The 27,937-nt window shown below is 31.7% G+C and overlaps 1 protein-coding gene across 1 annotated transcript; it reads right to left on the reverse strand.

The window, feature by feature from the left end:
- LOC127726050 (protein cereblon-like) lies at positions 1 to 27,589 on the reverse strand. Its single transcript, XM_052233379.1, has 6 exons — positions 27,439 to 27,589; positions 23,427 to 23,573; positions 19,121 to 19,176; positions 15,145 to 15,224; positions 14,113 to 14,195; positions 1 to 5,119 (listed from the first exon to the last, which is right to left on the reverse strand). Exons 1-6 carry the CDS (start codon positions 27,548 to 27,550, stop codon positions 5,076 to 5,078), a joined length of 522 nt encoding a protein of 173 aa, XP_052089339.1. The 5' UTR covers positions 27,551 to 27,589; the 3' UTR covers positions 1 to 5,075.
- Positions 27,590 to 27,937: the final 348 nt, after the last annotated feature.

A 27,937-nucleotide genomic window follows, 5' to 3' on the forward strand; every position in this document is an offset into this window, starting at 1 on the left:
TATGTAAAAATTATTTTTATTTTAACAATAAAGGATTTCAAATTTGCACCATTACTGAGTATAAAAATTAATTTCATAATAAAAAAATAAACATATTTGAGTTTATGATACGAAATTACATAATAGCTGCATAATCACCTTCTATAAAATCTACATGAATTCACAAAGAAAGACTACATTAAACATATAAAATAAACAAGCCACAAAATAAACTTTATAGGGGGAGGGTTGAGCTCTCACAAAACATGTTCAACCCTGCCGCATTTATGCGCCTGTCCAAAGTCAGGAGCCTCTGGCCTTTGTTAGTCTTGTATGTTTTTTGGTAATTTTGGTTCATTTATATGTTTCGGAGTATGACGTCCATTTTCGCTGAAGTAGTACACATTTTGTTTATGAACCAGCTGAAGCCCGTCTATGGGTGTGGGATTTTCTCGACAAGTTGAAGACCCATTGGTGGCCTTGGGCTGTTTAATACTCTTTGGTCGGGTTGTTGTCTCTTTGACACATTCCCCATTTCCATTCTCAATTTTATTTATCATTTTATACAGTTTACAGGTATGCAATTGCGTGGATTCAACAGTATACATAAAAATAACAAGTTAATCCTTAGATCCTACTGTTCATAGTGAACAGTAACAATAAAATGTCTCCAAGTAGCCAACATTATCATGATTTTTATGTTTAACAATAAAATTTAATTATTGTTCTGTGCATTGCTACTATCTTACTATCCTGTATAATCATGCCCTTTAAGAAATAAATAAATAATAAATAAAAAAAAACATCTTAAATTATATTGTCTGTAAAATATAATTTTTTTAAACTTGAGGGTTCCAATTCATAATTCCATTTTTGTTCATCTCTATCAATGAATCAAAGAAATTGAAATCACAGGTTGAAAGATTGGAAGAGTTGTGTACATAATTTCAAACCATATTTTAGTCTTCTATTAAGTATGTTACATGGTGGAAACAAGAGTGCACACACTGAAATGTCTCGCCTCCTTTACTAACCATTAATATTATGTTGATAGTCCTAAATAGAAAGCTTTACTACAACTATTACATACACTCAACATGATCCAAGAAAATGAGGTCAAGGTCAAACAAACCAAACGAGAAATACATGTACACCTTACAATGGTTTAATACTCTTAATATAGTTGACCTATTGCTTATAGTTTCTGAGAAACAGACTAAACCAAGAAAATTAAACACTGACCAATGAACCATGAAAATCAGGTCAAGGTCAGATGAACCATGCCAGGCAGACAAGTACAGCTTACAATCCTTCCATACAACAGTTGACCTATTGCTTATAGTTTAAGAAAAACAGACCAAAACACATAAACTTAACACTGAGCAATGAACCGTGAAAATGAGGTCAAGGACAAATAAAACCTGTAAGAATGACATGTTCATCATAAAATATATCCATACCCAAATATAGTTGACTTATTGCATATAGTATTAGAAAAAAGACCAAAACCATGAAAATGAGGTCAAGGTCAGATGACATCTGCCAGTTGGACATGTACACCTAACAATCATTCCATACACCAAATATAGTTGACCTATTGCATATAGTATTAGAAAAAAAGACCAAAACTCAAAAACTTAACTTTGACCACTGAACCATGAAAATGAGGTCAGGGTCAGATGACACCTGCCAGTTGGACATGTACACCTTACAATCCTTCTATACACCAAATATACTAGACCTATTGCTTATAGTATCTGAGATATGGACTTGACCACCAAAACTTAACCTTGTTTACTGATCCATGAAATGAGGTTGAGGTCAAATGAAAAGTGTCTGACGGGCATGAGGACCTTGCAAGGTATGCACATATCAAATATAATTATCCTTTTACTCATAATAAGAAAAAAATTAACATTACAAAAAATCTGAACTTTTTTTTCAAGTAGTCACTGAACCATGAAAATGAGGTCAAGGACAATGGACATATGGCAGACAGAAACTTCGTCACATAAGGCATCTATATACAAAGTATGAAGAATCCAGGTCTTCCACCTTCTAAAATATAAAGCTTTTAAGAAGTTAGCTAACACCGCCACCACAGCCTGATCACTATCCCTATGTCTAATTTTCTGCGACAAAAGTCGCAGGCTCGACAAAACACCATGACAAAGCACTATTGCATATAGTTGAATTACAGCAAAACTTAGAAACAAAAGCAATTAATAACTAAATGTGTGTCAATATCAGTAGGTCACTAATTTATCATAATCTTTTAAATGTGATTCTATATTTTTATCAAATCATGTTCATAGTTTTAAAGTTTCAATCTGACATTTTTTTTCAAACACAAAAAATTACCAAATAAAGATTCCTCTAAAAAATCAAAATCCTTAGATATCCCGGAAGAACCTGGGACCAATAGACAAAGGGACTTGAAAATAAGATAAATAAAGTCTTTGACTTCCAAGTTTTATCATTACCTATGAGGGTACTCTATTTCTTCTAACTCCTAACAATATGACATTGAAGACAAATGGTTGAAGCGTTGCATATTGTAATTCATATTTCCATAATCTTATTATAAAGATTTTACTCCAGTGTCCAAAGATAGAAGTTTTTTTTCATTTTTGAGGCATGTCATTTTTAATATTTCAATTCTAATAGGTGCACTGTCTTAAATATCTACAATATTTGTGAGTTCTTAGTCATTTAAATCAAGATATCCATCAATACCAAATTATATAAATAACAAAAAAAAACATTAAGATTTGACAGAAATCAACCATTGTAAAGGTTCCTGACTTGCAACAGGCACATGCATATGTGGCGGATTACACTAGTTTTTAGAGATCTCAACCCTCCGCATACTAACATTAAGACGTCAAAGCATAAGTAATTTCGATTTCAATTTCAACCTTGACATTTTCATGCCGCCAATAAAAAGGTCTTGGCGTCATTACCGCAAAGATCAGAAATAAACTGTTAACACAGAGATATGTCTTGCCTTTTTGTACTTTTGATAATGCAAATGTTGAAATTAAAATAGCAATACTTTAACATGTAAGTTATGCAAATATTCAAAGTCAATGAACCATGACTGAAGGTACATGGCAAAACAATCTCCATGGAAATGAGATGTTCCAATGCTAATACAACTGCATACCAAATCGCATAGACTTATCATAAGTCGTTCCCTTTCAACAAACCTAAACACAAACATTGACTTGTAAACTATGTAAAAATTTCAAAATCAATGAACCATGATGGGGTGGGGCTATATAATCCATGGAAACGAGACTTGCAAATGTCAATACATTTGCATACCAAATATCATTGACTTAACATTAGCAGTTCATCTTAAACTGATCTAATCACAAACTAATACTTGTAAACTAAGCAAAAGTTTCAAAGTCAATAGACCATGACTGTGGGGGCAGGACCAAATATTCTCCATGGAAATGAGATGTGCAAATGGTTATACAACTGCATACCAATTATCATTGACCTTCCACTAATGGTTCCCCTTGAACTGACCTAATCACAAACTAATACATGAAAACGAAGCAAAAGTTTCATAGTCAATAGACCATGATGAGGGGGTGGGGCTATATAATCCATGGAAACGAAACTTGCAAATGCCAAAACATTTGCATACCAAATATCCTTGACTTAACATTAGCTGTTCACCTAAAATTGATCTAATCACAAACTAATACTTGTAAACTAAACAAAAGTTTCAAGGTCAATAGACCATGACTGAGGGGGCAGGATCAAATATTCTCCATGGAAATGAGATGTGCTAATGCTTATACAACTGCATACCAATTATCATTGACCTACCACTAACAGTTCCCCTTGAACTGACCTAATCACAAACTAATACATGAAAACAAAGCAAAAGTTTCAAAGTCAATAGACCATGAATGAGAGGGTGGGGCCAAATAATCTCCATGAAAATGAGATGTGCCAATGCATATACAACTGCATACCAAATATCATTGACCTACCACTAGTGGTTCCCCATAAACTAACCTAATCACAAACTAATACATGTAAACGAAGCAAAGTTTCAAAGTCAAAAGACCTTGACCGAGGGGGGCGGGGCCAAATAATCTCAATGGTAATGTGATGTACCAATGCTAATACAACTGCATACCAAATATCATTGACCTACCACTAGTGGTTCACCATGAACTAGACCTAATCACAAACTTATACATTGTTGACGCTGCCGCCGACGCCGGAAACAGCATACCTATGTCTCACTTTTTGATTCCGTCAAGTCGAGACAAAAATAAAGGACATTATTTCTACAAACATATATTACAGACTTGATTTTTAACACATATCTCATGGCATGACACTTATTCAAATGTTAAAATGTTTTTTTAAATGGCACCAAGGTAATTTTTGACCAGTCTAGACATTGTAAAACCCTAGACTCAAAACTGTAAATATGATATCAGAATTAGCAATAATATATATTTTTTTCTTATATGACACCTATTTTGTTAATGATTCACAGACTTAATAGATATTAAATTTTTTTGTAAACTTCCATCTATTTCATGAACATTAACAACTAAAATAAAAATAAGCTGAATGTGAAAATACTGTGGGAATCTTTTTCATGGATGTCTATGATACCAAATTAACAGATCAGAATCAAGTTTGGCTTATCTTCTTTTGTTCGCAGTGTCAGACATTCATCAAGTCCTCTTTTCCCTATTACATTTTCCTACATATCAATCATCATATTTACATTATCAATATCCCACAATGCTCTATTCCTTTTTTAACCCCAATGCTCTATTTCTTTTTTAACCCCCAACGCTCTATCCCTTTTTTAACCCCCAATGCTCTATTCCTTTTTTTACCCTAAACGCTCTAATCCTTTTTTAACCCCAACGCTCTATTCCCTTTTTTTAACCCACAATGCTCTATTCCATTTTTAACTCACAATGCTCTATTTTTTTTTCAACCCACAATGCTTTATTCCTTTTTTTTTAAACATGAGAAGTCTTTTTTCATAACAATCAATATTGTACTTCAATAAGTTGGTTGAACCTTCTTCCAATCTTTTATTCTTTTTATCAACTTCCATAAGCTTTTGGTATATGTATAATGGTCTGTGATTCTGAAAGTAAAACAACATTTTTATTACTTACATGTTTACATTTTATATGCTACACCACAAAACTCATAAATTAAATTATTGGCCACACCTGTCATGTGATCATAATATAATTAATAAATCATAGTTAAGAAATATTGCAACCTGGATATGTTTTGGGCACAGACAATTACAAGTCTCTAAATGCATTTCTTCAAGTTGTTTTCAAATCTGCAGTGTTCATGAGAGAAAACAATGTACAAAATACAGTTCCATTTTCAATCAGGGTACTTACTGAAATAATCAATTTTAACTAAAACCTAGATTTCTACTGGAAAATTGTCAAGTAGTTTGATGAAATGTGTATTGAAGCATGCTTAATACTGAAACCAACCATTTGTGGAAGATTTATGACAAGAATGCATACTGTTTTTGCAAAGTCCAAACCTGAGGATAAGGTTTAAAACTCTGGAATTAAAAGATATGAAGAAGATGTTTCCAAATGTTCAAAATGAAATGGAGAAAGTTTCTTTCTTATGCATTTTAAAAAATGTTTTGCACTTTTTATCAGTAACATGAATTCCTCTCTTTGTTTTAATATTTAAAAAAAGATGGAGCTATCTTTTGAATAATTATATCATGAAGTATGTATCCTCCCCTTAAAGTAATAAAATGGTTATGAATAAAATGAGATGTGGGATGTATTTCAATTAGACAGTAACCAAACAACAAAAATAACCAAACAGAGGGCACCATACAGTCTTCATGACAGTGACGGTGTCTGTACAATATGTCAAGCTTGTAATTGTCTAGAGTTTATAAAAGTGGCGAATAAATTTAATAGAGAGTATCATTTCGTAATAGCAAATGATTGGAATGCACATTATGCTTATATTATATTATATTATATATCATTTTGATGACATCCTTCCACAAGAAGATGCTTCTCAAAATTTGTGACATTTTAACAAAATAAGTAAGTTTTTACCCTTTTTTTTTTTATATATATCAGGTTTTTTTAAAATCCTATTATAAGAAGATATTTCCCCAAATTTGTGATTTGTTAACAAAAACCAATTTTATTCCAAAATTAATGAGTCAAATTTTACAAAAATATATTATGCACATCTACAAATTGTGCAAAATTTCACTGGCCTCCTACCTATACTTTTGGGGTTATTGCGTTTACAAAAATTGTTGACAGGCAAAAAGAAAAACTATAGAGCTCACGCTGGGCCTTATAATAAAAAAAGTAAAATATAATAGCAGCTTATGTGCAGAGTTCAACATTAACTTTTTTAACAACTTGCTCTTGGGGAAGTGACCATGAAATTTTCTTGTCTGAAAGAGAAAACCACTAGTCCAAGCTTTGTTCTTGCCTAAGAAATTTCTAAATTGCCATTAATGGATAAAAAGTCATTTCATCTTGTTCATGTTTCATTTCTCCGAAATATCATTTCGCCAAATGCATCGATGAAATACAATCCTCTGTATTCTTTGACTACATTTATAGTTTGAAAAACCTTGTTTTTTTTCTCCTTGATTAAGTTGGACATTCAATCTTTCACAGATTCAGACTTTAGAGTAATGATTGTTGTTTGTTGCAATATATCATATTTGTTTATTGTTTATTGTTTTGTACATAAATCAAGCCGTTACTTTACTCGTTTGAATTGAAGTATAGGTATCATTTTGGGGGCTTTAATAGCTTGCTTTATGGGTTTTGCTCATTGTTGAAGACCATATGATTACCTATGGTTGCTAACCTTCTACATCATTTGGTCTCTGGTGAAGAGTTGTCTCATTGGCAATCATACCACATCTTCTTATTAAAATAATTTTTATAATATATAATAAAACATCTGCTAAATAATTTTGGTCAAATAGTAAGTTGACCTTTCCTTGTGATTTACAGGTGTTTGGTGCATGCTGTGAAAATGTATAAATGTTACGTAGAATTGATAATAAACTTTTGAACATGTTGACAACATTAACACATAGTTTACATAAACAAGGCCATGCTTGCACATGTTTAGGTGAGGCATACAAAGCAAAAGTTCATAGGTTGTCAATTTCCATAAATTTTGACAACAGCAGTTAATTAAGGATGTGTTATCGATTAATAAATGTTTTGTCAAAAGTCAAGCACTATGTATTTTGGAAGGCAACCAATAATTTTGACACAGAGAATAATTTCATAATAGCAACTGACACCTTTTTCATATAAATCCTAGCAAAAAATATGATTCTCAGAATCTATCATTTCTTAACACAATTTTGACCTAAGAAAAAAATTTTGAATTCATATAAGATACAAGATGTTGCTTCTTAAAATTTGTGATTTCTTAACATTTTTACCATTTTTTTAATTTGTCAATCACTTTGAAATATCTTAATACACCTATATATATATGTCAGTTTTTGCTAATATCCTATTATACGAAGACATTTCTCAAAATTTGTGATTTCTTAACAAAAACAAAGTTTTTTTTTCAATAATTAATGAGGAGAATTTCACCAAAATATAATATGCACATCTATATATTCATGATATTATGATGTTACAACAACTGTGAAAAATTTCATTGGCCTCCTATCTATACTTTTCTAGTTTTTGCATTTACAAAAGACATTTATGGAGAAAATTTTGGCAAGATACTTTTATTAGCTTAAGGATAATCTTGATGATTTCAGGATTAAAAGGCAATTTTAGTCTTAGATGCATGATTATTTTTATTAGTTATTATTGGCTTTGAACTTGCTGTCAGTAAAGTTTGTTCTGTGAGTACTCTCAGATCTGTGTCTTTTTGTTGTGGGGATATATAAGTACCCTGCCACATCCACTCTGTGTTTGTGTTAGATGAATATCTGCTTTGAATCAATCTGATGAGTTAAGCCCTTTTCAACTGATTTTTATAGTTTGTTTGTATGTTGTACTGTTACACCACTGTCCCAGGTTAGGGGAGGGTTGGCGCACCTTCAAACTAGTTTAACCCCGCTACATTCTGTATGTGCCTGTCCCAAGTCAGGAGCCTGTAATTCAGTGGTTGTCGTTTGTTGCTGTATATTATTTTTGTTTTTCATTCATTATTTTGTACATAAATCAGGCCGTTAGTTTTTTTCGTTTGAATTGTATTACATTTGTCATTTTGTGGCCTTTTATAGCTGACTATGCGGTATGGGTTTTACTCATGGTTGAAGGCTGTAAGGGGACCTATAGTTGTTAATTTCTATTTCATCTGGTCTCGTGTGGAGAGTTGTATCTTGGCAATCATACCATATCTTCTTATTTTTATAGTCTAACTAGGACGCATCCCCCGGCTGCATTTAAAGACTTTCTCTCTTGTTTCAGTATATGATATTATAATTTGATGTACATGGTATCTGAATGAGAGCACTGTTTATATGCATACAAAAAAGATGACTGATATATCACCAACGGTCCAACTTGGAAATAAAGCTTTCTTTTAAGTATCTTTAGTTGTACTACAGTGGTACACATATTGCAATTCAGGGGTAATTACTCCTAAAAAGACTCTACTGATGAGTTTGGCCATGGTGAGTTATATATTGTACACTTTATTTTGCTGATCCTTTCTGCAAATTAGAGTTTCTCTCTAGTTACTAAAGTTTTCAACAAAATGCCAAAAAAAAGTGTAAACTTTGAGTCAGTGGCAATAACTTGTATATGGAGTCTATTGACAATTTTGGCAATGCTGACTTACTATTCGATCTTATTGTGCTAATCATTGCTGCTATCTACAGTTTCTATCTACCTATGATAGTTTCTTAAAAAAAAAACCACAAAAAATGGGTAAAAATCGGCTTTCAAGGGCAATAACTTTTACTAGGAGTCAGATTACAATTTCAGCCATGTCAACTTATTTGAAGATCTTAAGATTCAATATATCTACTAGTTTCCACAAAAAATGGTAAAAAATCATCTATCAAGGGCAATAACTGCCATAAGTGGTCAATTTTGGCCATGTCGGCTAATTTGTAAATCTTATTTTGCTAAACATTTTCTCTATTAAGAGTTTGGTTTTTTTTATCTGTAATAGTTTCTTCAAAAACTACAAGAAATGGGTAAACATTGTCTTTCAAGCAGAATAACTCAAATAAGGAGTCAATTGACTTTTTCAGTTATTTTTATAATTAAGTTTCGAAAAAAAAATTGACTACTTTTTATGACTAAAATCCTATATCTCTGAAACTTTGAAAATTGATAACTAGAGGCTCTAAAGAGCCTGTGTCGCTCACCTTGGTCTATGTGCATATTAAACAAAGGACACAGATGGATTCATGACAAAATTGTTTTTCGGTGATTGTGATGTGTTTGTAGATCTTACTTTACTGAACATTCTTGCTGCTTACAATTATCTCTATCTATAATGAACTTGGCCCAGTAGTAACAGAGGAAAATATTTTGTAAAAATTCACAAAAATTTACAAAATTTATGAAAATTGTAAAAAATTGACTATAAAGGGCAATAATTCCTTAAGGGGTCAATTGACAATTTTGGTCATGTTGACTTATTTTATATCTTACTTTGCTGTGCATTATTGCTGTTTACAGTTTATCTCTATCTATAATAATATTCAAGATAATAACCAAAAGCTGCAAAATTTTCTTAAAATTACCAATTATGGGGCAGCAACCCAACAACGTGTTGCCTGATTGGTCTGAAAATTTCAGGGCAGATAGATCTTGACCTAATGAACAATTTTATCCATGTCAGATTTGCTCTAAATGCTTTGGTTTCAGAGATATGAGCCAAAAACTGCATTTTACCCTATGTACTATTTTTTAACCATGTCGGCCATCTTGGTTCGCGGGCGGGGTCATCGGACACATTTTTTAAATTAGATACCCTAATGATGATTGTGGACAAGTTTGGTTAAATTTATCTTAGTAGTTTCAGAGGAGAAGATTTTTGTAAAAAGATTACAAAAATTTACGAAAAATGGTTAAACTAGAGGCTCTAAAGAGCCTGTGTCGCTCACCTTGGTCTATGTGCATATTAAACAAAGGACACAGATGGATTCATGACAAAATTGTTTTTCGGTGATTGTGATGTGTTTGTAGATCTTACTTTACTGAACATTCTTGCTGCTTACAATTATCTCTATCTATAATGAACTTGGCCCAGTAGTAACAGAGGAAAATATTTTGTAAAAATTCACAAAAATTTACAAAATTTATGAAAATTGTAAAAAATTGACTATAAAGGGCAATAATTCCTTAAGGGGTCAATTGACAATTTTGGTCATGTTGACTTATTTTGTATCTTACTTTGCTGTGCATTATTGCTGTTTACAGTTTATCTCTATCTATAATAATATTCAAGATAATAACCAAAAGCTGCAAAATTTTCTTAAAATTACCAATTCAGGGGCAGCAACCCAACAACGTGTTGCCTGATTGGTCTGAAAATTTCAGGGCAGATAGATCTTGACCTAATGAACAATTTTATCCATGTCAGATTTGCTCTAAATGCTTTGGTTTCAGAGATATGAGCCAAAAACTGCATTTTACCCTATGTACTATTTTTTAGCCATGTCGGCCATCTTGGTTCGCGGGCGGGGTCATCGGACACATTTTTTAAATTAGATACCCTAATGATGATTGTGGACAAGTTTGGTTAAATTTATCTTAGTAGTTTCAGAGGAGAAGATTTTTGTAAAAAGATTACAAAAATTTACGAAAAATGGTTAACTAGAGGCTCTAAAGAGCCTGTGTCGCTCACCTTGGTCTATGTGCATATTAAACAAAGGACACAGATGGATTCATGACAAAATTGTGTTTTGGTGATGGTGATGTGTTTGTAGATCTTACTTTACTGAACATTCTTGCTGCTTACAATTATCTCTATCTATAATGAACTTGGCCCAGTAGTTTCAGTGGAAATTATTTTGTAAAAATTTACAAAATGTACGAAAATTGTTAAAAATTGATTATAAAGGGCAATAACTCCTTAAGGGGTCAATTGACAATTTTGGTCATGTTGACTTATTTGTAGGTTTTACTTTGCTGTACATTATTGCTGTTTACAGTTTATCTCTATCTATAATAATATTCAAGATAATAACCAAAAGCTGAAATTTTTTTAAAAAACTACCAATTCAGGGGCAGCAACCCAACAACGGGTTGCCTGAATGGTCTGAAAATTTAAGGGCAGATAGATCTTGACCTAATGAACAATTTTGTTTTTGAAAGATTTGCTTGAAATGCTTTGGGTTTAGATATATGAGCCAAAAACTGCATTTTACCCTATGAACTATTATTAGCCATGTCGGCCATCTTGGTTCGAGGGCGGGGTCATCACACATAATTTTTAAACTACATACCCTAATGATGATTGTTTACAACTTTGGTTAAATTCATCTTAGTTGTTTCAGAGGAGAAGATTTTTGTAAAAGATAACAAAAATTTACGAAAAAATTGTTAAAAATTGACTATAAAAGGGCAATAACTCCTTAAGGGGTCAACTGACCATTTTGCACATGTTGACTTATTTGTAGAACTTACTTTGCTGAACATTATTGCTGTTTACAGTTTATCTCTATCTATAATAATATTCAAGATAATAACCAAATACGGCAAAATTTCCTTAAAATTACTAATTCAGGGGCAGCAACCTAACAACAGGTTGTCCGATTCATCTGAAAATTTCAGGGCAGATAGATCTTGACCTGATAAACATTTTTACCCCAGTCAGATTTGCTCTCAATGCTTTGATTTCAGAGATATAAGCCAAAATCTACATTTTACCCCTATGTTCTATTTTTAGCCATGGCGGCCATCTTGGTTGGTTGGCCGATCCACTGGACACATTTTTTTAAACTAGATACCCTAATGATGATTGTGGCCAAGTTTGGTTAAATTTGGCCCAGTAGTTTCAGAGGAGAAGATTTTTGTAAAAGTTTACGGACGACGGACGCCGCACGATGCACGACAGACGACGGACGACAAGTCATGAGAAAAGCTCACTTTGCCCTTTGGGCCAGGTGAGCTAAAAAATGACTATAAAGGGCAATAACTCCGTAAGGGGTCAACTGACCATTTTGGTCAAGTTGACTTATTTGTAGATCTTACTTTGCTGAACATTATTACTGTTTACAGTTTATCTCTATCTATACAAAATGTAATAATATTCAAGATAATAAACAAAAACGGCAAAATTTCCTTAAAATGATCAATTCAGGGGCAGCAACCGGGTTACCCAACAACGGGTTGTCCGATTCATCTGAAAATTTCAGGGCAGATAGATCTTGATCTGATTAACAATTTTACCCCCATGTCAGATTTGCTGTAAAAGCTTTGGTTTTAGAGTTATAAACCAAAATCTACATTTTTACCCTATGTTCTATTTTTAGCTAAGGTGGCCATCTTGGTTGGTTGGCGGAATGGCCGGACTCATTTTTTAAACTAGATACCCTAATAATGATTATGGCAAGTTTGGTCAAATTTGGCCCAGTAGTTTCAGAGGAGAAGATTTTTGTAAAAGTTTACGGACGACGGATGCAGGACGCAGGACATGCAGGACGCAGAAAGCCGGACGACGGACGCCAAGTGATGAGAAAAACTCACTTGGCCCTTTGGGCCAGGTGAGCTAAAAAGGTATTCAATTCCTAATAATTTCCTGAAGTTTGAATTTCATCACTTAAAGCATACTTGATACATATTTATTATAAGGTTAAATCCTAACTATCCTACTGCCTGTCTATACTTTTATTTTGGCATTGCACAAGTCATGTCTTCTTTGACTATCCATGGCGTTAAAACACTAAATCCCTGGGATGTGTTTTAGTTGATTTTAGTCTCTGATGCATGATTTTTTATTATTAATTGTTTTTGGCTTTTAACTAGCTCTCAGTAAATGCGAGTTATCTCAAATCGTACCTTCATGTTAATTTGACCTGTTGACACAATTTGTAATGCATTTTTGTTATTCAATGCTTACTTATTTTGTGTTATATCTCCTCTCACTATTTTTAATATGAACCACCTTTGATAAGTATTTAGTATTACCGGTACTAACTATAAATTGTCACTTCTGTCCTCGCACTGTGAACAACAAATTTATCTAATTTGTAAAATATAAAAAATATTTCCATACTAACAACACAATTATTATATTCAAATTTTCCTGTGTATGTTATTTTATTTGACTACCTTTTATCCCAGGTTAGAGTTGTCTTTTTGACATTGTTTTTAATCTTTTTTTATTAACATTTTATTTATATTGTGTCATAGATCAAATTTATTCATTCAGTGTATGTTTTCTTGTTTTTGTCTCTATGTCTTTTTGGTCAAGTTAAGCCATTTCAATTGATATTTTATAGTGTGTCTTTTTAATGTTGTGATGTTACACTACTGTTTCAGGTAAGGGTGAAGGTTGGAGCTTGTTAAAACGTTTAAACCCGCTGCATTTGTATGCACCTGTCATAAATAAGAAGCCTTTTCAGTGGTTGTCATCTGTTGATTTCGTTCATAAGTGTTTCTCAATTCTCTCTTCTATTTTTTTATATAGATTAGACCATGGTTTTCCTGTTTGAATTGTTTTACACTAGTCATTTGGGGCCCTTTATAGCTTGCTGTAGGTGTGAGCCAAGGCTCCGTGTTGAAGGATGTACTTTGACCTATAATTGTTTTGCTTTTAAAACATTGTGACTTGGATGGACAGTTGTCTCAATGGCACTCATACCACATCTTCTTATTTCTATTGAGGTCCACATTTTGAAAGTCCCATAACAGTGATAGGTAATGAAACACTGTTTCCCATGAAAGTTTATTAATTTGGTGTAGTTAATCATATTAGGTCCTGCCAATTAGAATTTTCGAATGTCTTAACAATTGCCTAATTTCAGATGATTTAATTTTAAAAATCAAGTACCGAAACATCAAAATATTCTAAAGAGGAAGCTAGTGTCATTTATGATTTCTGATTAATTAGTACTGTGTATAATGCATGTGATGAATTTCTCCAGATTTTGACTGTTCATGAAAAACCTACCTATATCTTCTAATAAATTCTGTAAAATTAAACCAATAAATGATTTAGGTTTCTGAGATTCAAGTCCTACATATGAATATAACCTGAAAAATAAAAGAAATATTTAAATAAATGTTTGATAATTTCAAGCAATCATGTATTTCCAAAAAAAACTAACCAAATCTGTCATTTATCCTCATTTTCCCAAAACTCCAATATAAACCCCTGTGAAATCTTACAATAGTATAATCATAAATTTTTATCAAAATGTAATATCAACATATCACTTTTGATGGTTTAATATGTCATAACTGGGGTAGATATTTGCTAGGTACTTCTTATGAAAGTATATTCAGATATGACTCTGGAATAGGTCTGTTATTTTCAACCTGTTTAATTAAGAATGGTTAGAAAACATTAGCAAAACATATAAGTAATTAATAATTCAGTAATAGTGTATCTGAAATTCCAGTATGACAAAAGGGAGATAATTCAAAGAACCAGCAAAATTAAAAGTTTAAGTAGCATCTATCTGTTGTTTTTTTCTAATCCTGATCAATCTTTTAAGTCTGGAAACTGGCTTTAGACTGTTTTTACACACACAAATTCAAAGACTACTTTTGAAAGTAAATAACATATATGTTTCTTAATGCTTAAAGAAAAAAAAACATTAGGGTACGTAGTTAAGATTAAATTTCAGACAAAAATTTAACTTGGTCTATAATTATTTGTATCCTATCTGGAGGTATGAATCTCTATCTATAAAGAAGGTTCTCCTGTCTGGAGGTATGAATCTCTATCTATAAAGAAGGTTCTCCTGTCTGGAGGTATGAATCTCTATTTATAAAGAAGGTTAATTCTTATGAAATAAAAAAGCAAGCCCAATATGATTTTTTTTTCGTACGAGAATTATGAGGAGATAAAATTAATACTTCATTATCGCATATCATCACAATGCGACAAAAGTTGTTATATTTTGTAGGACACTTAAAATCGTGGAAAATACCACCCCACGAACAATAGTACTTTCACAGTATCAGAAATCACACTTACCATCCTAAATGAGTGCCACATCTAGGACATGCCACAAGCTGCCACATATAATCATGAAACCAGGTTTGTATATTTGAATACTGTAAAATAAAAATAATAGCAAAAAATCAAACTATGTTTAACCCTTCTGTTTTTGCCTGTCTTAAGTTAGAAGACAGTAATTCAGTGGTTGAAGTTGCTGTATATCATATTTGTTTTTCATTAGGTGAAAATAAATCCTGCTGTTGGTTTTTTTGTATGAATTGTTTGACATTTTGTCATGTTGGAGGCTTTAATAGAATGCTTTGTAGTCTGGGTTTTATTCATTGTTGAAGGCCGTAAGGTGACCTATATAGTTGCTAACATCTTCATCATTTGTGGATAATTTTCTCATTGGGAATTTATACCACATCTCCTTTTTTTCATACTAGAAATAGCCAACAATATAAGGACATCAAAAAGAAAACTACATTAAAACAATTAAAATTTGTGTCATTCCTGTATAACACATTATTTTTCTGTAAAAATGGTGCTATTATTCATCTTTGCACCTTCATGAAATTCAGAAGCTCTTTTCACAAACCATCTTATGACTAAAAGAGATCTTAAGTTATACTGAAATGTTCATGGCTTACAAAAGATTTTTTTTAGAAAAGAGACAGATAGCCATGTGTGACCCTGTAAATCTTTTCCATGCTTCGGGACATTTATAGGTTAGAAAATATCAAATTACTGAGCCAAACAAAATCGCAAAAAATGGCAGTAAAGAGGTCAATCAGACACAGGAATTTTTTCTAAATATCAATAGAAACCAACAAGGGTCCTGATAAACAGAGACAGAATCTATTAAAAGACCTTTCTGATCAACAGAGACACATACAAGTGTCCTTCATATCAATAGAGACACAATATATACCATGTAAATTTTTGTGGTTTGAAGAAATAAAATCAATTTGTGTTTTATTGCATTCATGGTTTCAGTCTTAGTACATAGCATATTCGATGAAAGTTGCCATTCACTGGGTTTTGAAATTCCTGATTTTTAAGAATCACAATATCTACAAAATAGCAACCAAATAAATATATATGTTTTCAAAGTATTTATGTTTTGGCATGTTATTTAGACATATACTATTGGTCTTTTTTTAGTTGCCACTTTTTATTCAGCAAAATTCATTCAGAAATTGACCAACATATAAAAAGTAAAAGAAAACACACACAAAAAAAAACATAAATAATCAGGTTTTTTTTAAACCAAAATTGAAAAGACCAAATATATAAAAATATTTGAGGGCAAATATCAGAACAGTCAAAATCTTTCAGGGCCAACTTTGCCTCAAGAAGTTCCAACCTTAGTTTGAGTACCACTACATAACTCATGAAAATAAATCAGGTACCTATCAGTATAAAAAAAAAGACACATTCATTTGTCCATTTTTTTCTCAACTACATTTGTACATTTTATATGTTATATTTTGCTCAATTTTCCATGGATTTATATTTCCATGTCAGGGATGGGCACGATTACTGACAAATGTAATCGATTAATAATCGATTACATGAAGGAGTTTTGTGTAATCGATTAATAATCGATTACTCTGATATTTGTATGTAATCGATTGCAATCGATTACTTTATCAAAAGTAATTACATTACTTTTTGATTACTGTCAATTACATGCTACAAAATTATAAAAAAATAATAAAGTAAGTTAAACACAATTATGTTGCTCAATGTTTGTATAGTGGAAATTTAGAACTTTACCAAAAACAACATTTAAAGCATTGTTTCCAAATTTTAAGTTGACAGTTGTTTTCTAGATGGATTCTCTTACTGAGGATCACAAATATTCAAAAATTCTTGAAATTTTGGCTTTCAACATGAATGAGAGATGACATCGCATTGCATCAAACACTTATATATATTGTAGATTTTTTCATAAATTTTGCTTTCATACTGACTTAAGTTAGCTTTTTGTTTTTTACTAATTAAAAACAGGTATATTTTAACATAGTTAATTACAATGTTGGAATTTTCCTCTGAAAAAAAAATATGTAAAAATAGTAGAATAATTAATTAGTTCAGCTAATTTTAAAGATCGAAATTTATAATTATAATGACATGCCTGAATTAATCCTTTTGTTTGGATAACCACCCTAATTACAGGTTATTAAACTGCCAATGGAGTACAATTTATAACCTGGGGCAAAATAATGTAAATCTCCTTCTTAATTAGACATAATTGAAATGAAAACAAAGTCTGCATCTTATTGATTAGAAGTCTTTGATCATCTGATTAGTAAAGCAAGAAGTTTGTTTAGATTTTTTTATTCTCTATTCAATTTATAAACAATATATATTTATAGTGTCAAAATGGGATACACATATCTATTTCTGAAAAAGAATTTCAATGCATAGCTATTGTTTCATTGTTGTAAGGATTTTGTGTACTTTCTTAATTTTTATATCATAACATTATAAGGAATCAACTGTGTATCTATTCTATGCTAAAATTTCAACTCTTATTGAAAATTATGCTATAAGGAATTTTAATACAAATAAGCTTACTACATTAATGTAGTACATAACTTAACTTAAGACTCATTTCTTATTTTAATATAAAAGGTTTGAATTATTGACAAGCACATAAATCCATTTGTTTTGAAAAGCTAGATATAAAGTAAAATTTGGTAGGGGATCTGGTTGATCATATTGCAGCTTGAGACAAAAGATAGAAATAAGGCAGTTGATAAACTCTTATGTCATTTTAATACATTCTATTTTATCTGTACTATAAAGTGATGAAAACATATACATATTTTCATTTAATATAGGTTATATTTCATCAAACTATTTTACTAAAGTAATCGAAATGTAATCGAAAAGTAATCGATGATTACATCATAATTTTTGCTGTAATCGATTAAATTACGATTACATGTAATCGCAAATGTCTTCGATTACAGATTACTATCGATTACTGGGGAAAATGTAATCAATTACAATCGATTACGATTACAGATTACAATTACCCCATCCCTGTTCCATGTGCACCTAATTAATTTCATATTTGAATTAAAGAACCTTTGTGAGCACGCTCAAATACCCCACACCCCCACATTGTCACTTGGCAAACAAAATATCACCAGATCCATAAGTTCAAAGACTCATAACTGCTACAAACGTCATATGATAAAAATTTCTTGTGGATATGCACATCAACATAGTATGCTCTTATTATCTACAAAGTTTCATGAAGTTCTGTTGTGTGGATTTAGTGGAGTTGCGATGACAAACTATTGCAGTAGTATATTAAGGTCAAAATTCTATGTTCAAAGGGGCATACCTCCTAAAACAAAAATTGAATCATTATTTCTTGTCGATATGTACATCTACACAGTATTGTCCTTGTTATCTACAAAGTTTCGTGAAATTCTGTTTTGTGGTTTCAGAGGAGTTGTGATGACATGAACAGGACTGACAGACGGGCGAGTCAAAAACATTATAAACGACGGAACGGATATAATCAAGAATTGATAATATGATACTCAATTTAATTTTTTTTTTTTATATCAGCTGAGAAAGACAGGCAACTACAAGATAATATTCCTAATCATTTGCTAATTGACATCTCCATAGGTCATAACTCCTGGTCAAAATCTGTCATGAAATGTATGTGCATGAAAGACAAGTTTCGATGTATTTTTTTTATCTAAAAGGGACACAAACTCTTGCAATTATTTTATGATGAAAGACCACTACAAATTCAACTGAGGTATTATTTCATAAATCTTTTAAAAAAATGTTATAATAGAAATGTAGCCTTGAAGGCCCTGGAAAGGTGGATTGAAGCCAGACAATTTTATGTTCTCTGAAATACATAGGTTGGTAATTGCAATTCATATCTTGGAAACATTATGTAACAAATACTGCTAATTGCTATTACAATAAATTCGTATACTATAGAAGTCTACATGGAAAAAATTGTTATGTGTACCTCTCCCGTTGGCTGTACATCTGCTTCTTGTGTTGTCACAACCTCAAAGTATAAACCTGCAACCCAAATTAAGGAAAACCATACCATATGTTTAAATCTGTGTCAACTTAAACTATAATATAAATCTATAATACAAGATCCGAAAATAGTAAAATATCATTAAGGATTGACCAATCAAATCCACACCTTTCAACCCTCGAAAATATAATATTTGGAGATCCCATAATGAACCTCTCCTCCCCAAGAATTGCGAAACTCTATTGAAGGAGAGAAAAACAGGAAAATCTCATGTTAGGCCCAAGAACACAGTTATTTCATTGTGCATTTCTTTTAGACAATAAATTCAAATTAAAAAAATCGCACCTGCTCTATCTCAAAAAGATTATTACAGTGTATTGTATAACTATTGGGACAAATAATTACAGAAACTTCTACCAGCTCTAACTCAAAATATTGACAATTCTGTGTTAAGGGGGTCTAAAATTCCGTTTGACAGCTTCAGACATACTAATTTTTGACCTTTTTTAACTGGACCAAATTACTTACTCAGCAGAAAGATTCAGCACCCAAATTTTTTTAACATGTAATTTCATCCCCTTCCTTGATATTGCATGTTTAAAATATCAAGAAATAAATTGGGAAAGTGTACGAACAAAAATTGCAAGTTATACACTGTTCACACTAGGGATTATATTTGTAGACAACGAAAACCAAAGGACGATAACTGTGTCCTTGGTCGTTGGACCTAAAACACCTTTTAACGCCTGCAAAAGATAGAGTTTTATCCTTTCATACAAAAAATAAAACATTGTAGTCAATTATTATAGTTAAAAAAAATCAATTAAATATTTGTAGTTTTTTTATATTATTCTGTTCCTTTAATTGTCTGCTGTTTTATCATAATTTATTTTTTTCTTTTATGAAATGCACATCATACAAAATCTCTTCCAAAGAAATTTGAATTGGGGTTATCTCCCCTAGACTACTGTTGAAGGTTAACATGTGTGTTATTCCTCAATGAGTTTAAAGGTTAGGGAAATTTAATTTGCTTCTTTGAATTGCATAAAACAAACATAAAAAAGACTACAATCCTTCCTTCCCTTTACCCTCTCAATCTGTCGATTCAGGAGAAGACTTTTTGACAGATCACAGCAATGAAAGCCACCAAATGATTAAGATATGTCATCATGGCCCAAATGGTCAGATGATATAAAAATAAGATGATGTGGTATGATTGCCAATGAGAAAACTCTCTATCAGAGACCAAATGACATACCAGTTATTGAAGTTAACAACTATAGGTCACTGCATGGCCTTCAACAATGAGCAAAACCCATACTGCATAGTCAGCTATAAAAGGCCCTTTAATGACAAATGTAAAACAATTTAAATGAGAAAACTAAAGGCCTGATTAATATACAAAACTAAAAACAAATATGATAAAAATGACACCCACTGATCACAGGCTAAGTTGATAAGCCGATATAACATGTAGTAATAATGAAAACATCATTACACAAAATCTAATATATATGTGTTCACTAATTTTCTTGAATCTGGTAAGTTCCATATCAATTTTACTTAGATAAAAATAAATGTAAAATAGCTTGTAGGTGATGAGTGTACCTTAGATCTACCAAGTTCCGCCAGAGTTTTGGCCTCAACAAAACCTTTTTTTTGTATTAAAACAGCTACTGTCAAAGACGATATCTTCACAGGTGGTTATTTTCCTGATACACATGTATCAATGCATAAAATGTGTGCTGTTACATGTGTTATTAAATTCATGCATCAAACAGTAAATGCAACCTTCACATCTCTATTTTTTATTTGTACAAACTCCGTGATTGATTTCTGTGCTGGCATAAGGTCACTGAATTTTAATCATGTGGCAGTCCAGAAAAAGGTATTTTAGACTGACGCTATAGACCAGTGAATACAAGCAGGGCTCACGGCAGGCGACTGGGGCGACAAAGTCGCTTTCCCATCCGTCACTTCGCTTTGCTCAACAGTCAAAAGCCAAATCTAGTCGCCCTGTTGTTCACGATACTCGCTTTCAGTCGCTTTCATCATCGGCAATATTCAACATCTACCAAGTCAATGAAATAGCAATTTTTCATTTGAAAGTAAAGAAATTCAAAGACATAAACGATTTATTTTCTTTAGAAAAGAGGTTAAAGCACTGATTTTAAAGTTGGTTGCATGTTATTTTCATAAAGACAATTTTTTTATCACTTCTGGTACTTGTTACGCGAGAGTGTACATCAAATCATTCTTACTTTCGGCAAAATAAAATTGATCCCAAAAGGAATAAATTGCTTTGCCAAGCGCATGTGCAGCTGGATACGACCACAGAGGTCCAACCCTGAACAGTTGGGGCAAAAATGGACACAATATTCACACTTGATACTGGTCTGAATTTGGATTGTAATTAATTAAAACACATAATAGGTTTCTGACACAGAATAACTGTAGTCAAAGAACTTGAATTGGTTACCTGATTTGAATTTATATTTATTTTTTTGTTTTTGTATGCTGTTGCGAATTAACCCCCTCCCCCCAAAAAAAAATTTTTGTTTACCCCCCCCCCCCCCTCCTTTTTTTGCAAAAAAAAAAATATTTGAAGAAATTTTCTTTTTAATTTCTGAAATCTTGAGAACAATATGTCGCCACCCCCCCCCCCCCCCCCCCTTTTTCCAAATAAATTCTTTCCCTCAAGATATGGTCATAATCTCAATTCAAATTTCCAATGGAGTTTGCAACCATAATAACCCATTTAAATACATCATAAAAGTCTTTAAATACTAATAAATAGAAAATGACATACATAATCATGGCTAAATTTTAAATTACCTTCATCAGCATTTTTTAAATAGTAACTTCTAAAAATAAATGGACAGCTTATCACCTCAAGAGAATTACTTAAGTACAAAAAATAATAAAATGTTGTGTTTGAATTACCTCCCTTGCACTGCTTTTAAATTATTTTTTGTACTTAAGTAATTGTCCATTAACCAGGACACCCTTATTTTTCCCCTTTATTGCCCCTAATTCCTAAACGGTTTGAGCCATAACCCCCCAAAGCCAATTCTTACCATCCCTTTTTGATATGGAAACTTGTGGTATAATTTTAGAGAGATCCATACACCATTCCACAAGTTATTGTCTGGAAACTAGAAAAATGCTTATTTGGGCCCCTTTTTGGCCCCTTATACCTAAACTGTTAGGACTGTAACCCCCAAAATCAATCCCAACCTTCCTTTTGTGGTTATAAACCTTATGTTTAAATTTCATAGATTTCTATTTACATTTACTTCTGGAAACCAAATGTCTTCAGACAAGACGACATGATACCAATATACGACCGCAAAATTTTTGGTGGTCCTATAAAAATTACACATTCAACAAGCATGAACATACTTTTGGTTAGATCTACTTGATTAATGTATATATTTCCATGTATATGCATTGTTTCAATTAATAAATTAAAGTTGCTCAACTCTGGGACTATCACACTAATATAATTATATTAAATCCAAGCTTAACTGTGTTAAATAAAACTGTTAAATCTAAATATTTTTTTAATGAGAAATACTTAATTTCATGAACATGATAACAGAGTAGTTTTTAATTGAATTTTAGTTGATATAACAACTTTCTTTTCCTTTCTGATATAAAAAAAAAATCTTTTTTATTATTGCCAGATGTTTGTTTTTTTCTGACAAGAGGACTAATATGATTGTGCAACTAGATATGATAAAATTAAACAACTTTGAATTTGAAATGTTACTTTAATTGTATACCCAGGTACAAAATTGAACAATATAAAAAAAATAAGATACATATGGCTCTTTGTATTATAAAGACCAAACATTGTAGCACCACGAGCAAACGAGCACTTCTTTTTCCAATCTCACCACTTCTCCCTCTCAGTTTCAAAAAGAGAAGTCACTTCTCCCTATGATTCTGAAGTAGTGTGAGCCCTGACAAGATAATGCTTTGTAGCATTGCACTAGGTGCAGGCAAATTTTAGGTGGACCAGAAGAAATTAATTTCAACTGGCCATACTTGCAAGGCTTATGTCAGTTATCATGAAGATCCCTGTAAACTTTTTGTGTTTGGATATTTACACACATTTTGCATGATAGCTGAATAAGCAAACATAACTCCTGTGGGAAAATTTCTGATTTAAATGTACAGTACATATTGATAAAATTAAGATACAACTGACCAATAGCAAGGAAATTTAACACTTATATAATCTTTAGGTTGTTATCAAATATTTTGGGATAAAATTTGTTATTACCATGTGGATTTTGAAACAGCTGTATTAGAACATCTTTGACTCCTGATATGGTATCATTTCTCTGTCGATGTGCTAATTTAGAAGGCATAGAAGTCAGATCAGTTCCCCTAGCAATCTCATGTCCACACTTCCTGCATAGCAAATAATCTGTAAAATATACATATGATATCAAGATCAAAGATCGTATTTCATAGGATATTAACACACAGGTGTGTAATACCACCATTGTTTTTCCCTAATTAGTCTTTGTTAAATTTGCACTTTTAAAAAAATTGTGCAGAATTTATCTTTGTTTCATACATGTCAAATAAAGAAATACTTGCATTTGGCATGAGTAAAGTTTTATCCTGTCCAGTACTACAGACAAAATTTCACATAACATTTCATTGCATATAAGATAATAACCATCACTGGAAGTTAACCAATCAAATTTTCACCCCTTTTTTTCCTGTTTACAAGATTTAGTAACCATGTAACCTCAAGTCCAAAATATTTTATAGAAACACCTAATTAGAAAAGAATGTGCTTTGAAGCATCCACGATATATGTTTATGACTCAGAATTTTTTTTACTGCAATGAAATGTAGAATTAATTTCCTACAACTGTTGGAGAAGACGTTACTAAGTTGAAAAACTTGTGTCTAATCCATTTGTCATTTTTGAACAATAAAATATGTTTAAACTACAACTGTCAAATTCAAGGAACTATTTTTTTTTTCGACCCTTTTTCGTATGCAACCGGATGTGACATACTATGATTTGGTGGTATTACACCTAAATATGCTAAATGCATCATTTCATGAAAATTTTTGTCCATTGTTCAACAATCACAATAGTAAACATGGTAAACATGGTAAATGCATGCAATAATATCTGATTTTTCAGTAGTCATTAGAGTATAATGGGGTGCTTAAATATAAATAGAGAATGGACAAAAAAAGAACAGAGAAACATTGCTTTAAATCAAAGAATACAGAATGAAAACCCCATCTACGTGTTCAAACAAGATTTAACTACCAAACAGTTAAACACGCAGACTATTCTGGAAGAAATACCTCTTAATTAACAGTTTTTAAACATGAAAGCAAGTTATTCTAATTAAATGTGAAAAGGGAACATAATTCTGTCAAATTATAACATTTTGTACTTTACTATTAATCATTTTTTAAAGACAATCCAATAGATTGATTGATTGATTTTTGGTGTTTTAACGCCACTTTTAAGCACCGCTTTTGGGCTATTTCGTGGCGGCCAGTTTTTATTGGTGGAGGAAGCCGGAGTGCCCGGAGAAAACCACCGACCTTCGATAGGAAAACTGACAATCCTAGTCAATTAAGATTGGAGTCGAGTGCACCCGCACGAGCGGGGTTCGAACTCACAACCTCAGTGTTGACAGGCTAGTGATTACAGTAGTAACTACTTAGACCACTCGGCCACCAAGGCCCCTTACAATCCAATAGATATAGGAAGATATGGTATGAGTGCCAATGAGACAAGTCTCCATCCAAGTCACAATTTATAAAAGTAAACCATTATAGGTCAAAGTAAGGCCTTCAATGTCGGGCCTTGGCTCACACCACACAGCAAGCGATAAAGGGCCCCAAAAATTACTAGTGTAAAACCATTCTAACGGGAAAACAATGTTTAAATATTTTTATGAAAACCTCATGTTTCACCATCACCATGATCACTGTGACAGAGGGTTACTATAATTAGTTATTATTGTTTTTTGTATACCATTGTATCCACAAAGGTTATCGAAAAACATAGTCATATACCCTGCATTTCAAGTATAGAAATTAAATTCTGTATGTTGAGGAAAGTAGTTGGTCAACAGTGGAAACATTTGAGAAACTACTCTTCATTTGGTGGGCTGCCCCAAAAATAGATGCAAAATTATCTCTAGCAACATCCAAAGTCTCACTTCCATATTAAAACAATAGAAAACACGAAAAATAAGTTTTGACAAATTGATATGCAGATTTTCTATCCCACACTATTTTTCACAAAAGTTCTATTTAAAAAAAGCAAATTATTTTATAATCATGATAATAATGATAATAGTAATAATGACTTAAAGAGGGTGACTCAATTAGCATTCACTAATCTACAAATGTACCTTGCAGCCCTCACAAAAAAAATACAGAACAGGTACTACAATTTTTTGAACATTCAATTCAACTTTCACACTAAATGATTGTCTGTAGATCAAGAAAAACAAAATGATACATTATACACAATCATTTAAAAGACATGATAGAGTTAGAGAGTCGTTACATATCATTCATAGTTCAAAAATCTACACATTTTCTTTTAAAAGTACCAAGATTTTCACATAGTTTTATTTCGTTTGGTAGTTTATTCCAAAGTATTGAGGAGCTATATGTGAATGATTTTTTTCATCAAATTTGTATTAGGCCTCACTACAGCTAGATTATTGTTTGCAGAAGATCTTAAATTTCTGCAGTGTAGGCTGTTTATAATTGGACAACATATTTTGTTACGGTAATTAAGTGCTTTATTATTGAGAATTATATGAACAAGAATCCATTTATGATAAGAAATCCTAGATATGAAATTCAACCATTTTAGCTCTTTAAATAAATTTACAGTAGGTGTTAGTGTTGATTGGTGCATCCAGTCTCTTTTCTGCATCTTAACAATTCTTATTCAGTTAGGGGTACTACTTGTACAAGTTTATTTTATTTACATGAAGAAGTAATTGTAACATACTTATATAAGTAAATTTGTTATATTCATATTTTCTTGTAAGGTTAGCATAATCTCCCCTTAATTTTCTCAAAATATTTACTTGTATAAGTAATTTTTTTTACACTCCCTAAAATTCTCAAGTTTTGGGATGTAAAAAACATGGGTTAATCAATTTTTCTCTGGTTAGCTCATATTTTTTTTAATAGAGTTCAATGTTTCATCTCATTAATTCAACAAAGAAACTAATTTAGCAAAGATCTTAAGTAATTGTGCAAAGACTTCAAAAATTGTAACTTGGAGGCTTGTAAATGAGCAGTGTTTTGAAGATAACAGACAAATGAGATTTTCATTGTCCATGTAATTACGCTTAAATGATAAGTAAAGGCATCTGCAAAGGATACCTAATTAAAAATTCTATTAGAGCAAAGAAGTCGTGAGAAATTCAAGAAAAGAAGATAGTATGACTTTTTTACTTATAAAGGTAAAAAAAATCTGAATGTCTATGGGACATAACTACATGAACTATATAAGCCATTCAAATAATTTACCTATACAAGTAAATTCAATACACTTGTATAAGTATCTCACAAATTTACTTCTTTAACTACAAGTATATCATTGTATAATTTCTTTAAGGTTCGTCATAACAAATGGACAAATATGGCCGTATTTTCACCTCAAAAACTACTCTGTGTACAGGCTTACCTGTGCAGTTTGGAAAGTTTTAAGGCCTGGCATCCACTAGATGTATAAAAGTTAAATTTATTTTGCATATCAGAAATATAAAATCTTTTTTGGATTATGATGGGCATTTTTTTCCGTTCCTGCTGAAGGTGTAAAAATAAACTAAGTTGGGATATAACTTTGAGATGCTCCATCTCAGGTAACAACTGATTTGTACTGTATTGATTGTCCTTGATTGGCATGGACAATAGATATCTACACATCTATAGGTGAGATAAAGGTAGTAACTGAGTGGACAGTATCAAATGCAATTCAGGTGTTTGTTTATTTTTACACCTTCTGCAGGAAGGAAAAAAAATGCCCATCATATTCAAACAAAGATTTTATCTTTCTGATATGCAAAATAGATTTAACTTTTATATATCTAGTTGATGCCAGGCCTTAAAACTTTCCAAACTGCACAGGTAAGTCTGTACACAGAGTAGTTTTTGAGGTGAAAATACGGCCATATTTGTCCATTTGTTATGATGAACCTTAAATAAAACCTTGTACAAATAGTATCCCTGACTGTTAGTCGGTGTTCGTAAGTTTTTGCAAACTTTAAAGCTTTAAGAACCTGTTATATCCTCTGTTATACAATGTACACTGTGTATCAATGTGTAAACTGACAAAAACAAAACAAAATAATGTAAAATTTGATGCAAAATTGCTTTCATGGAGGCTGACATCTTTGCAATGAACTCTGGGATTTGCTAATTGTTTATTACTTTGACAGTTGTCACATGTTTGACCGATTTAATTTGGCTGTTCTAGTTAGTTTAATTACCCCTAGTAGTTGACAGTTAACGGAGATTTACATTAAGAAAATTAAGAATATGTATAATTTACATTATATCTGATGGTTTGAGCTGACATTTAACGAAGTCATAAACCTTTTTTCTTAATAATTAGTTACTGTTTGCTGAAATAAATTACGTAATTAACAATGGCGGGAGTACATGATAATCTCTATAAACACCATGATGAAATTGATTGACAGGTGCGTTGTGACAAAACAAACCAATAAAAATCGGTTCAACGTTTATTCTAATAAATCTGAGTAGCTAGTGTGATTG

Source organism: Mytilus californianus, unplaced genomic scaffold (assembly GCF_021869535.1).
Source record: "Mytilus californianus isolate M0D057914Y unplaced genomic scaffold, xbMytCali1.0.p SCAF_16, whole genome shotgun sequence".
NCBI classification, from domain to species: Eukaryota; Metazoa; Mollusca; class Bivalvia; order Mytilida; family Mytilidae; genus Mytilus; species Mytilus californianus.

Bases quoted from the DNA above. Each gene is read 5' to 3' on its own strand.
- LOC127726050 (XM_052233379.1), bottom strand. From the start codon at position 27,550: ATGTCAGCCTCCATGAAAGCAATTTTGCATCAAATTTTACATTATTTT. The intron at 14,196-15,144 runs GTAAGTGTGATT...TTTATTTTTCAG, and splicing joins TGTGGCACTCATTTAGGATG to GTTATATTCATATGTAGGAC. The intron at 5,120-14,112 runs GTAGGTTTTTCA...TTTTACTTTCAG, and splicing joins GAATTTATTAGAAGATATAG to AATCACAGACCATTATACAT.